The sequence below is a fragment of the Battus philenor genome, unplaced genomic scaffold, assembly GCF_028537555.1.
Source record: "Battus philenor isolate CCGP_79_NKW_IND1 unplaced genomic scaffold, ilBatPhil1.0.hap1 SCAF_30, whole genome shotgun sequence".
In the NCBI taxonomy this organism is placed as follows: Eukaryota; Metazoa; Arthropoda; class Insecta; order Lepidoptera; family Papilionidae; genus Battus; species Battus philenor.
The window spans coordinates 2,698,656-2,713,710 of record NW_027181694.1 but is presented as its reverse complement, the minus strand read 5'-3'; the positions used below and the strand labels follow the sequence as shown (position 1 = coordinate 2,713,710).

Sequence of the window (15,055 nt, the reverse complement as noted above, 5' to 3'; positions counted from 1 at the left end):
GTATCCCATAGGCTAGATAGGTCACGAATATTTTTTTTAAATTTCAAAACAATAAATGCATTCACCTCGCCAAATACAAGGCTATGTATATTGTACGTTTGGCATACAAAATTAGCAACAATACGAAAACGTTCCTCACCTTGGATTATAAGATTGAGTCGATAGCCTACTAATTGCCCACACTACAATACAACTATTAAGTTTTTTTTTTTAAATAATGTCATGATATTCACAAAACACATTCTGTATTATAGTTTATTTAAATGTAAATTTAATATAAAAAGACATTCTAATATTATTTAATGGAATCAGGCGTTATTTTGCGGAAGTCCATCTTAACCCTTTTATTGCCGGGCGAAAAAGATGTGCCTTCGCGTAAATAACCGGTCGAATTTCACAGTTTTACTAGGGTTTGGGAAAATGCGCATAAAAACCTAAAAAGAAACAATATTTACATGATTTAAAAAGCAATGTACTTTGGATGAAGTAGAGAACAAAACATTGACTGGTTTTTCTCTACTTATTAAAAATTATGTAAATGGAAAAGGTATAAATATTCATAAAAATAGTAAAAGTTGAGTTCTGTCTTACACAATGTATTTGCATATACAAATAGCTATCTTTTCATCATAATTTTATATGGGCTAATTATTATAAAGTATATCTGGAAACGGTTCGATAAGAGCTCAAAGCCTCAGAAAACGACTCATGAATCAGCTTGTATGTCGCCGGAGCGGCAACCATCGGTGTTTATGTTAGATTTCGGTATCTCCACAGAGTTAGGATGAAAACCAATATTTTTAATTCTCTCGTAATGAAATTAGATCATTTATAACGTATTACCAATTTATTTTGAAATAAAGTTCTTCTTGCAATGCCGATATATCGGCTCCCGGTACTAAAAGGGTTAAGTAAGAAAAGGACCAATATTTAGCCACTTCCGCACATGCAGTCGTAGTCGTGCAACAAAGTGCACCGCCCGCCAGCCCGCTGATAAATACGCATGCGGCAAACAATGCGAAAAAACTGACACAACACTCTGTGTTTGGCAAGAGCGATAAAAACAGTTGATATTAGAAAAGATAAAGATAGTAAGAAAATTAATAATGAATAAGAATAAATAAATTATAATACCCAGGGGGAAAGAGAAGGATGTGAGTCGGCGATGTATGAGAGGGAAGTATGAAAAAGAAAGAAAGATGTTTTGAACGAAATTAGAGGAAAGAATGAAAGACATTGAGAAGGACTAAAATTGAGTGTGGAACTAAAAATCTAATGAGATAACGCTCTACGAAGCCGAAATTAGCCGATTGTCTCTTTCTAAATGTCGATGTGCAATAATTATCGCCGGTGCTGTACATAATTTCTCCTTGTCCTATTTGAACGTTTTCCTCTAATGGTTGTCTGAACCTTGAACGTTTATCTGTATGGTTGATAAATCATTACTGCAATAAAACATTTGTTAATCCAAATAGGTTTTACAGCATTTAAACGTCGGTTTAAACTCTTCCTGTATAACAAGATAAGAGTTCTTTTCTATTACTTCCGCTCGCGCTATAGTTACCGTGAAGTTCTGCGACCTTGAATATGAATTATAAATTCGTATCAATGAAAGAAAACATAAAATACTATATACTACACATCCTGTATACAAATTTAATCAATTAAAATTTGAAATTATAAAACAAATTTCTTATAATACATGTCGACTGCCTATGGACATATCTGCACAAACTCTCCGGGTGTGTACGGGTCAGATTTGCCCAAAATAAAGCAAGCTACATTATATCTAATCGCCTTAGAAATACAGTTTAAAGTCGCTTGCTCTGAATGTACTATACCACAGGGTGATAAAGAATAATATTTCATTAATCATTTAAATAATTCCTGACGCTGATAGACGCCATGTTGCAGCAAATGAAGGGTTAATAAGAGAATAAATCTATATTTCTTAGTAGTCCAGCGGTAAGAACTAATACATGCGATTGTAGGTAGGTAGTTCAATTCCCGGCATACAATCTTATGTAATTCACGCTTTGTGCATTAATTATATAGAATTGCCACTGCAAAAAAGTTTTTTAAAGATAAGCAGCGTCTTCTGTGTACCATACTACCGCGTTTCGCCAACCCGCCTGCCTTATTGATTGTGTTATATTCCCCATAGACATATTGGGGGAGGCCTACACTTTGCAGTGAGAGTCTGTGCTGAACAGTCATATAATTACACATATATATACAGTGTGAGACGTGTTTACCCGCAAGGTAAACTGACGACCTCGAAGGTGGTCAAAATACATTGGATTCCGCTTCCGGCCGGTCCTATTGGATATCTAAGGGGAAGGCCCAAGTCCAGCTGTGGACGTCATACGTCTAAAATAATAATTTCTATAGATTGAAATTTATAATATCTTTATTCAAGAAGGCATTTATAGGCACTATTGAATAGTTAATTATTTTAACATTATATGTGGTAAGCTACCATCGGCTCTGAATGCTATCTGCTAAGAAAAGCCGGCCAAAAACTCTAAAGTCGCTCTTTTGAAATAAAATTTAACTACTTTTATTACAAGTTCCACACATTTCGAGCAACTAAAAACTCCTGAATGCTATTATTATAGCATATAATAGGTATATTATATAAGATAAATTTATAATATAAGAGGTATATTTAATAATATATTTTTAATTTTAAATTAATAATTCAGACAATGAAGGTTTTATATCGTGTGGAACACGTACGTAGACTCAGACCCATGGAGGAATATATTTCGTACTTTTTTTCTGTGTTCTGCGAATTTTTGTTAAGTTTTTAAGTTGTTTTTTTTTGTCGCAGCAATTAAGTTTATAAGTTAATATTTTAAGTAACGATGTAACGTTTGACCAACAGAGTGGTGAGGTGACCATCGGCGCCCGAGACGGCGCGGCTCATGTGCTACGCTGCCTCAAGGTGTGGTTCGATCTACCTGCAGACGTTCTCATCAGCGCCATCAACCTCTTCGACAGGTAATAACCCTCAAACTGCACTGTCATTCATTCACGTCAGCCAATTCGCCTACTAAAAAGTATAGACCCCCCCTTCTAACCCTTAATAGCCTAGAGTTTCAATTTTGATACCAATCTTTTAAACCGAATGTTCACATTACTATTAGTTTTTTTATAGGTTGGCTGTACGAATTTTACTGTTGTATAATATTATTTCCAACGATATTTAAAAAAAATCTATTTTTCCCTTCATCTAGACCCTCAGGCAAACACAGTAATATTAAAAAAAAAACACTTTCGTAAATCAGGCTATTAAGAGTTAAATCGCCACGAGGACCGGTCTCTCATAATCGTCATCTTTTAGCAGCAGGAAGTCCGCTGCAATCCTTTAGCTCGAGTTCATTAGAATTGGTCTAAAATATCTCCAGTCTGTTTGAGAGTGGGGAGCATTCAACGCTCAATCAATGCGAATGCCATGGAGGGCAGCAATGCGAAGTGGCCTTGTGTTTCTATTAGGACATCGGTGGAGGTTCAGTTTCCTCAAACGATGTGTCTTGTGCCAAGGAACAGAATAGTAAAGGTCACCAGCGAGTTCCATAGATCTGTTGAGCACTCTAAAGGAATAGAGGATCACTACCGAGGGGTTCTTGTTGAGTAGGAGGGTATCACACATAAGTTCCCTGCAAAGGATTTCCACCGCTGAACATAGGCTTCCCTCATGCGTAATACATTAATCCTCTTTAACATCTATAAGCAATCATCCTGTACATGCTGTATAGAGTATGTATTTAATATTGTAACCTCTTGATCAGGTTCCTGACGAAGATGAAAGTTCGCCCATGCCATGTGCCGTGCATCACAGTCTCCTGCATGAACGTAGCGTTGGACGAGTACGCGGAACTGACCAAACAGCCCAGGAAAGTCTCCGTCGAAGAGCTGGGTGAGTTTCATTTGCACCATAGTTACATTTACATCTATTGAAAACATATTTCCCCCTTATGTCGAGACATCATTCTCCTTCCGAGGTAAGGAGTAGATATGCCAGGAAGGAATATAAGTTTTTATAACTAACAATCGCTGAACTTCTTTAAATATCATCTGCCTACATTGATAGGGGAAAAGAAGACATTTTAGTTCCTCGCTAATAAAAGCTGATAAATTTTCGTGGAACGTTTGTGAATTGGCAATCACTGTTATATTTTCACGTCAACATCTGGTCTACACCCGGGAAAAGTCTTATGTAAACCCCTGGAGGTTTTGTACCACTTCGGGAACTTCGGGTTCATGTTAATTATATATTTAACTGATGATATATATGTTAATTTTCTCTAACCACAAGGTAAACATAGGACCTCGAAAAGGTTGTCAGTAGACGTTGGGTATTGGCCTATGTCCAGCTGTTGATGAAATGATGATGATGCTGAATGTGGGCACTGACAAAAAATGCTAGTTGCGATATTTTGGTGATGAATGAAAAATAAAATATCGGTGTCGTTACGTTGCAGTGTCGGTGTCGCAGTCTGCGTGCACGTGGCGGGACGTGGCGCGCATGTCGCGCGTGCTCGCCGACAAGCTCGCGCTCAACAACGCGCGCGCCATCACCCCGCTGCACTGGCTGCGGCTGGTGCGAGCTCTCGCGGCTGCACATCTGCCACAGGTACCACCAGCCCTGCCATACTCCTTGATCTTCCTCCCACCACTTGCACCATTCATTGTGACGTCAAATCACTACCCTGCTCTTTACCATCTCATCTTACCAACTATCTCTCTTATAGTCCAAATAATTGCATCCTTCCCACAGGGCACACTCCTGAACCTGTCAATTACTACCTCCTTTAGTAATTACTGCCTCCTTTCAATATGCTTTGCACTGGAATAGCCTGATTAAGTAATATCAACTGGTTAATACAACTTGTAGCATATAAATGATGGAAAAAATGTAACAAACCAGGAGGGCAATGTAAAGGAAATGTGTGAATTGAGATAGCGTTTATATATAAACCTTCAGGCTAGCTGACCAGCTCTGTGACACTTCTTAGGGTTCTTCCATCCCTCAGTTCCCTGCCCTTATTGTTACTGCCTCAACCTACCGGTCTTTACATTCGACTATGGCACCTTCAGATTTCTACCTGATTGAATTATTTAGGTATTGAGATGCTAATATCAAAATAGAACTGCCAAAACTATTGGTGGCGGCATCATATTACTACTTCGCCGTTTCAGCCAACAAACGCTCACTCAAAGATATCTATGAGGGGATAGACCACAATTACTATGCAGAGGATGCTGCTGCCTATACTTTGGAAACTTATTAGTCAGCAGTGGCAAACTCGTATAATTAATACACAAAGTGTGAATTATATAACTTAGTGTCCCGGGCATATCAAACCCGCGACCTATGATCGTAATGCTCAGTACTCTACCACTGGGCCATCAGTGCTCACTACCTACAGAATCACAATTGGTCTAACAAGATATCATCTTTATACTATAGTTACATGCTTATTAACTTGTGTCAAAACTGTCCAGTATATTCATATAAAGTGTAAATAAAGGACCTTTTTCCTCTACACTATAATAGGTTAAAGCTAATTAATTTCTGTATGTCTATAGGAGATATTAACACTAGTGTTTTGTTTAGGAAAGCGAATTGGTGAATCTCTTGGAAATCGCCATCTGCGACGCCGGCTGTGCCAACGCCAGGATGAGTGAGTTGGCGCTGGTCATCGTCTACCATCAGCTCGGTGAGTTTTACACTTGCCACCTTTACTAGTTTGTATGTCCACCTTGTGGGTGTACATCTTACTTTTGTGTCATCATTTTAGCTGTATGACGCCCACCGCTGGACGTAGGCTGCCCTATTAAATTATATTCACTACTTAGAAGCAGCAAGCGTCTACCTAACCTCAAACAGGTCTGTGTCTACCTTGTAAGTGGACGTCGTACTTACGTATCATTATTTCAGCAGTAAAATGTCCACTATTTGACTTAGGCCGCTTCTGTAAATTTCCATTAGATCCTGTTGGAAGCAGCATTTACTGTTTTCTGACGATCTTGCCAGGTAGTTTGTCTTCCTTGTGAACGTTTCATATATATATATATACATTATATATATATACATGTATGTATGTATGTGTAAATATAAATTTGATTTTGAAATTCGTCATATTTATATGATATAATTTAATGTAACAACGAGATATAAGTGTAACGATGGTTTTGCAGAGAAACAGCTGACGGAGTGCGCGCGGGTGAGAGACGTGTCGGACGAGCTGTACTATCTGTATGAGTTCGCGGCGCAGCTACAGGCGTACTGCAACGTAAGTACACTGCCACCCCGCACTTTACAAGAATAAACTGTTTTCATTAATTTAGTTAGCATCAGAAATAAAAAAGACGTATCTCTAGGCTTCATAAAATTAATAACTCTTTTGTAGGCAACTGGGAAAATAATGGTTGACAAAAATGTTGATTTTTTTATTAATTACGAAATGTTTATATAATAATTGAATTTTAAAACGGACACTTCCCCTCTTGTTTTCCGTGTTACCTCTGGTAGGTAAGTCATTCTGTACATCTGGAACACATTATTTGATATGCCCTTAACCCTTAACTTGGCAGTTTTTTTTAAATTCCATTAATATTTATACCACTTGACTTGGATGCCAACAGATAAAACTGAATAAGCGTTCGAAAATTAAGAAATTACCTAAACATTCACATACAAATGATTACTTTGCGGTTAAAATTGATGCCACTATTATATTAATTCTGATGTATCTCTACAGATACATTATCAGGAAAAGGGTTAATATAAAACACCGTGTTATGTACAGATGTCGGACGCGTCGCTTGTGCGCACGCGCAACACCTTCCGCACAGTGCTGTCGCGGTACGAGGCGCGCAGCGCGGCTCCGCAGCGGCAGCGTCTCGTCTGGCGCCTTTCTGAACGCACGCTCAAGGTACATATATACACACACCCTCTCTATCTTCCCTTAAATAAAACAAAATATAAAATGCATCAACAAATAATTGACTCGTACTTGTTGCGTGCCTAAGACAGGGGAATGTACGAGAGATTTCCAATAATGACATGAGACATCTAAAAGAAAAAAATGTATTGACTTATAAAAAGTCATCCCTTTCCTAATAATAAACAATAATTACTTACCATATCTAATATATAAAATTCTCGTGTCACGGTGTTCGATCTTGAACTCCTCCGAAACGGCTTGACCGATTTTTACCAAATTTTACATGCGTATTCAGTATGTCCGAGAATCGGCTACTATCTATTTTCCATACCCCTAAGTGATAAGGGTCCACCCCTAAATTTTATTTTTAATATTTTAGACAATTTTTTTGGTTTTTATTTAATTATGATACAGCATACAAAAATACATACAAACCTAAATTTTCACCCCTCTACGATCAACCCTTATCTTACATTTGTTAATTAAAAACTTTAATTTTTTTTGTAAAACAACGTTTGCGGGATCAGCTAGTAATATATAAATATTTGGGTTTCTATTTAATATTTAATGTCATATAGTATGATTATATTCTAATACACTTTTTATTTAAATAGACGCCAACTATTTTGCAACAGAAAACAGAGTATTGCATTTACTACTTTTCACAAATATATTTTTTATAAGAACCGTTCTCATGCCTTAATATAAGATATAAAAAGTTAGCAAAATTGGTCAAGCTGTTTTTGATTGTTGCTTTTAGCATTGTTTTCAAATTTATTTTTAAAATATTTTTAGCATACTATTAGCTGAATATGATAGATATATTTAAAGAAATAACGCTTATATAAATATATATATGGAATAATGCCTTGTAAAGTGCAAAGGACAACATTCAAAAATATATAGTACTCTTGCATATGTCTTAGAACAATGGTTGAAGATATATATACACATAAGCATTATTTTGTGTTATACTGTCTTAGCTTCATTGTTTAATGTACAGTACAAGTCCGTTACTACATTCCACTGTTTCCACAGGTTCTACGGCCAACAGACCGTCTCACTTCGCTTTTGCCCACTATCGAAGAGCAGCATTTAGCAGCGGACACCACGCCCAGCCGAAACAGGTGAGCCCACGCATACAATATAACGAAATTTAATTCAAATAAAATGACAAGACAGTGGTTTTAAAGACTTGTAATTGTAAGTCGTGTGTTATTTCTTCGATAATCTCATCTGGCAATTTTACAACTTACAAAAATGAGAAAAATATGTCCCAACACTGGGAACAATAATATTCAAAAATTGACTGTTGCTTCTCGTGAAAATGTAAATGTATTTCACAAAAACATTACAGATTTTCCCTGGAAGTGACATACAATTTAAATATCAGAATCAAAGTCAAATGTTATATACCAAGACTACAGTCCATAGACAACCACTTCATGGTATTAACCTCCCCCAAAGACATTTATGGGAGATATACCATAATCGCCACGCTTAACAGGCAAGTTGACGATTGCACTGTGGTATCATGGTACGTAGAGAATGCTGTTGCCCAACCATCCTCTGCAAATTTGTTTGTAAGCAAGCAGTGGCAGTCTTGTTTAATAAATGTACAAAGTGTGAATTATATAACATTTTATCCTAGGAATCGAACTCATGACTTACTAACGCAAGTTTCGTCCTCTACCGCTGAGATACTACTACTATGGGTATATTTGAACCACTTCCAAAACTTCAACTAAAACTTCAAAACTAAGGCTATTATTCTAGTGTAACAGCTTTACCATGATGTGGTCAAGACTATGTTTGAATTTTTTGCTTAATTTTTTTATTTGGTAATAGATCGGGCAGCGAGAGTAGTGAAAGCGAAGAGACTTCGGACTGGCCACGGAGCCCTGTGCTGCCCGTGTACTGCAGCAACTGACACGCGCCCAAGCGGGCCTCGTGCTCCGCCCCTCCACGTCCAGCGGGGAGCCCTGACCCGTGTCTCCAGCCCTACCACCTCACCGCCAAGCCAGCGCAGCGAACACTTGAATAAAATCTACCAGTGTGATCGGAGATAAACCAAAAGCTCATGTTGAAAATCAAGCAATATCATTATAAAGAATGGAAATCATGATCCAATTGAAACGCATTTAAAGTTACAAGGCGAACGGGACAAGAAAGAAATCAATCAATAAAATCTTTTTAACATCATATACAGAATATAATAAGGTAAATCTAACCACGCAGTCAAGGCACTCGAGGCTGTCAATCGAATGTCAAGTCGTTCCCGCGATTGGTATTGTAATCATATAAACGCAGTGCATGTGAATATTAACGTCACCGGCGAGAGGAGCTGCGATCCCACTTTTGAACTTACTCAAAATCCCGTGATCCGCTGACAGCTGTGTGTCGGTGGCTGAATTTAGAAGCATTTGTGTGCAGGCGCTCGTTGCGGTTGGACGTGTTTTTGTGACGCTGGACCAAATAACCTCGCGTTTACAACGTTAACAAAATTTAAATAAATTGTCGATCTACGATCTGACGACCACAGTTTACTGTGTAATGTTTACATAACTCTCTTTGTATAATTAAAACTAATTAGTTCGACAATGGCTTTCTCAATAAAGAGATATTATTTTTTGACAGTTTTTTCAATCAAATTCATTAAAGTATTAGCCATTGTTTCTTGTTAGAAGCACATGGTCCAAGCGCAACGAGTACATTTACACTGTGAAATAAATATAAAATAATAATAGAGAATTTTTTACAATTTTTAAAAATGGTGCAATCGGCTCGGCAATTATAAATGGTACTGTATCGGTGGTAGGGCGGATTTGCTCGCGAACTGAAGTCTGCAGATGGATTGTTGTTTAAGATATATAATTATCGTCCCACTACTGGACATAGGCTTTTCCTGATTTCCAATAACACCACTCTAAAACAAACTTGAATAATCAAAATTTTTATTCAATAAAATTTTCTTGAAACTTGAAATTACTGTGATGATTAAAAAACAACAGTATGGACCAGTATTTTCCAACCTCTTGTGCCATGCTTCTCCTTAGAGTTAAAGTTCTTACGCCCCCCATATGTAACATACATAATTTCAATGTCTTGCTTTAGCAAAGGGGTCAAATTCGTCTCGAGTCCACTTTCGAATTGCGTTGTGGGGCGTGGGCCTAACGTCGGGAAACAATGGTACAGACAGTGTAGAAATTTGTATTTAATTACCTTACAGAAATTAATATTATATAAAATATTTGCTTCTTAACATCATCCATTAAAAAGGTTAGTGGCATTAAAATCTATAAAAAGAAATGGTAAAGAAAAAACCTTGAAAATTTAAAACAAAGATGAGCAGATGTCTTATCACAGCTATGGATAATTTATTTGAACTTTTATAAATATCACAGGTTAAAACAGTATTGTAATGCTTTGTGATTTTGATTATTTCTATTTTTTGGTATGTAAATCAATAACTTTGATATTTTTCTTACGCGGGAATAGGCCACGTGAATAATTGATTTTCTATATTAACGGCATAACAAAGAATGCCACTGAATTTATGAATCTAAATTTTGAATATAATTGGTAATTGTAAATTTTTTATATAAATGTCTTGTATATATTAATAATTTTAAAAGATAAATAAGATAAATGTATAAAATCGTTCCCAATTAATGAAATATTTATTTTCTTTCATTTAACAAAATCAGATAAAAAGGTTAAAGATGAACCTGATATTGGCAGGAAAATTAAAAAAAAAACAATCCATCTGCATAGTTCGTGGCTCTATCGTTGTAAAGCTTTAATCGTTATTTAAAAAAAATTGTGTCACGTCAAAAAGCCCGCGCTTTTTCGCCCTACCGCCGTGTAGCTTCCTCACTGTGATGGTTTTTATGAAAACAAATGGCGGAGAAATAAAACATATTCCATAGCGTAGCGCGTAAGTAGAGCCGGGGTGTAAGGGGAATGAAAATGCCACCGAATGTTTTGTTTAAAACGAGTAAGTACATTAAATAGTATTACGTTAGTTGGCTACACTTTTTTTTAATATTTTATTTTCACGACTAACTCCCTTAAAGGGGTTTCAAAACAATTTCTAAAATATACAAAAAAAATTAAAATAAATATATATATAATTAATAATAAATGTAATGAAAATTAATTTTTATCAGATAATTTCGTAGTTTACGTAATATTTGATACTTATTTCTTATTAATGTCGTATCTAGGTATAAATGTATAAATGACAAAAAAAATGATATAAACTTTGAGAAAATCCGCAAAAAAAATGATCTCAGGTATTTTTTTCATAGTGTTTACGGGAAATATCGAATTAATCATTTTGAAAACACAAAAAAAAAATGTATAAATAAATCTTTTGTCTTGTGTGTGCAATGTGTATGTGCGAGTGGGACAGTCATATTGCATTTACGCTCAGTGTGTGTGTGTAAATGTATTTTTTAATGTTAAATGTAAATGAATCACAAATGAGGTCTTAGTTTTTTGTTTTAAAAATGTAAGATCTATACGACGTATGTTTGGAGGCGAATGGTTTTTTGTTGTAAAAACGAGTTGACGGCTTGATGACCGGAATATTGGCACTTGGTTGTCCTCTTTTGCTGCATTCAAACTGTCAGCTCGTTTGGTCGCAATGGAAGAGGTCGGGCCGCGGCGCAGCGGATACAAATCAAATGAAGATATATTTTTAAAAAATATAAATAAAATTTTGAGTAGATTTAATTTATTTATGTAGAGGTCGGGATGTGCGCGCGCCACGTGGGCCGGCCTCGAGTTAATTGTGATGGTAACACCAATTCCTGTGATGATGCAGAGAGAAATATTGTCTCGAATGAGAATAAACAGAACAGTTGCAACTCTTACTTTGATATTTTATTTTGTCCCCATCTCCACATGTGTAACATTTAAATATAAGTCATTTCCCATTGGATTTATTAATTCATTCATTCACACTTTATTATCATCATATCAGCTATAAGACTGCCACTGCTAGACATAGGCCTTCAGAGCCTAGCCGACCAATATGACCTGTTAGAAGCAACCTGCATCCAACGCCTTCCGACAACCTTAACTGTCGTAGCCGTGGCATTCTGTCTATAGGAAAGAGTGTGGACGCTTCCGCACCTGTGGTTCAGATTTGTTTTGCCAGTGGCCGAGGACGAAGGTCCTAATTGTTTCACACGGGTGCCGTGCCTGGGTTTGTGGGACTCTTAGGTAGGACTGGGTGTCCTAGGTAGAGGCCCATATGATTGAGACAGTGGGTTCACCTGCTTATTAATATAGGAGCCGTGCAGTGTTTCTGGGACTCCTGGGTGGTTCTGGGTGTTAGATAATTGGTAGACATCAGTAGCTGAGCAGTGGCTGGCCGTGCACCGTTTGGTGACTCCCGGGTGCGACCGTGTCAGTGCGGGTTCGATTACAGGTGTTCGGTCTTCATTTCTCGGTATACATCAACGTGCTTTTGTCGCCAAAATGATTTTCTGTTTAAACCTAAAGTTGATATGTGAGGCATATTGTAGATTACACTATTTGTGACGGTAGAGTTTTAGTATAGTGTTCTTATACAATAGACAGTCAAAGGCATTTTAAAGAGTAATGATTGTTACATACTGTTTCATTGACTATTTTGTTCATCTTTCGGTATATGAAAGCTAAGCATCGAAAAGGGGAATTCCGCAGAAATATAATTCTTCATATATATCGGGCGACAGAGGGCGCTCTACAATACTTCTTATGCAATTGGCTGACCGACCTTGAATGAAAATACAACACTTCTGCTTCGGACTTCGTGTCGTTATTACGTTCAGGACCAACCAGCCCAAGGAAGATTCCTACAACAGTTTCCACGCTTTTGCTTTTTCTATATACAGCATATCTATATACAAAACTTTCTATTATATGTCTAATATATAATAATGATGACCGTTAAACAGCTATGGTCCACCGCGTCCTTTTTATTTATTTATATGCGACATGATACAAAATTAAAATAATATAGATATTATCAATTTATTTCTAAATAAATAGCTTTTTGATAAGTGATGGGATGTCTAGCACATGTCTAAAATCAAAAATGAAGAACTTGTTCGGTGCATACATTTAATGAACTGCGTTTATACAACTGGTAAGACTAATTAGTAAAACTACTGGGAATAGGCGAAACATAGATGATATTACTCAAAGTGCGACATTTTAATATAGATTTTATTTAAAAAATGTCTTTATGGACACCATTTATATGTGTGTTGTGTTAACGGCCATGCTGCACCTGGTCACCGGTTGTTCCGCATTTTCGAGGCAAATAACGGAACTTGAAAATAGAAGTAGGGAAGAAGATGGAGCCTTGATATATTGCCTCCTGGATGGGCGACGAAGAGTCGCCATTCGTTCCTGAAGCAGTGATGTAATTAAAAAAGTCATAATTAAAAATGAAACAAAATAGCAAAGGAATGGTAAGGCTGCAACAATTTGTATTGAATTTTAGAAGGTAAACATTGTTGTGTTAAAGAAATAGAAACATAGTAAAAAAATAAAAAGTTTATAAATAACAAAGATAAGATTGATAAAAAGGAGAAAAAAAATACAATCGATAAAACTGTACTGTGATGTAAAGAAGTAACTTACTGTATTTTTTGAGTGGAAGAGAAGGTAGGAAGGTGGCGTGCATAAGGAGACAAGTAAGCCAGGAGAGTGTAAGAAGTTGTGACATAAAATAGATGATGAATGAAAGAAATTGTGAAGAATGCAGGAGAAATAAAATAAAAATAGGGACTTAAAAATTATTTAACACAAAAAAAGGCCCCAGCCCTACCTAGATAGAGACAAACAAGAGAAAAAAGGTTATAATAATTCAACCTTCCTGGATAAAGTGTACCAGCTCAATAATATCCTTTTTACTCTTCTCTTGAAGGCACCAAAATGGATCATTTGTGTATGTTCAAGACCAACTATATTGAATGTGTTTATGACCTGTGGCTAAGATTACAAAGATGAGTGGTGGTCACAAGCTTCTTACCTTCGCCAATTTTTCGTTCGATCACCGAAAAAGTCTATCGAAAGGAGTATGAATTAGGATGAAATAAAACATTTTGAAATATAGACTTAATTATTATATTTAACAAAAATGCAGATACATAGCCATCCATAAATGTTATCACAATTTAAAAAAGGCTTTTTTACTGTAATTAGCATACTGATGTATGTAACATATGTTAAAGATATAATAAAAGATACACTGTTATACCTCAAACATACAAAAATATGGGTCCTGTATGACAAAAGTCTATGATTAAATAAGTGAAAATAATTGTAATAATTTTTGATGCCAAACGATGAAGAATCCTTGTGTATTGTTAATATGAAAGGATTCTGTACTCATATTTTTAAAAATGATATAATAAAAATTTAGGTTACTTGTCTCAACCACTTCGGTACCACAGCTTAGCATTAACTTTAGTTATCAACCAAGAAATTTTAAACTGTCTATGCAATTACTTCGATATAATTACATTAGGTGAACATCCATCGTATCGGGATGATTTTGTGCATATTTATCCAGCATTAGTGCTACTCTCTCTTCGCAGACAGCACTCTCTTTATCTAAAGGAAAAAAAAAACTTCTGTTGATCTTATATGGCATGTTCCACAGTATTGTTCGGTAGTTTTTATATGTAAATTACCAAAACATAGATAATTTTCACACAAATTTCTGGAAAACATGATCGGCCAAGACCCTGAAAGGATGGGTTCCTTGCCACCTAGTCCATGCCAGAAGAAAAGATACTGCCACCGTCCAATCAATTATTAATTTATAAAAATAAAACTCAATTTATTGAAACACTGAAATAAAAACATAGACTGTCTTAATTACAAGTGATATCTATTTGTAATATAAAACACTCATCACAAATTGCATTCACCTGTGGCCATTGACTATTCTTGATGCTCGTACCAAAGTGGGTAATATAAAGTCTGTCAATTGAATTCTAAATGTAAGTTGTAAATGTAATTAAGATATAAAATCATAATATAACAGGCATTTTCATGTTATTACTTAATGACTGCTAAAATATGTGTATGATATA

General features: G+C 36.0%; 1 protein-coding gene across 3 annotated transcripts in view; it reads left to right on the top strand.

The window, feature by feature from the left end:
* Positions 1-10,613, top strand: part of CycG (cyclin G) — a 44,251-nt gene extending 33,638 nt beyond the window's left edge. For all 3 annotated transcript variants that reach the window (XM_068771307.1, XM_068771308.1, XM_068771306.1), the window contains 8 exons: positions 2,888-3,003; positions 3,795-3,922; positions 4,488-4,639; positions 5,624-5,726; positions 6,208-6,302; positions 6,819-6,944; positions 7,995-8,083; positions 8,805-10,613. In XM_068771307.1, coding sequence (XP_068627408.1) covers positions 2,888-3,003; positions 3,795-3,922; positions 4,488-4,639; positions 5,624-5,726; positions 6,208-6,302; positions 6,819-6,944; positions 7,995-8,083; positions 8,805-8,886 — 891 coding nt within the window. In that variant the 3' untranslated portion in view covers positions 8,887-10,613. The remainder of the gene's footprint in view (positions 1-2,887; positions 3,004-3,794; positions 3,923-4,487; positions 4,640-5,623; positions 5,727-6,207; positions 6,303-6,818; positions 6,945-7,994; positions 8,084-8,804) is intronic.
* The last annotated feature ends 4,442 nt before the right edge of the window (positions 10,614-15,055 follow it).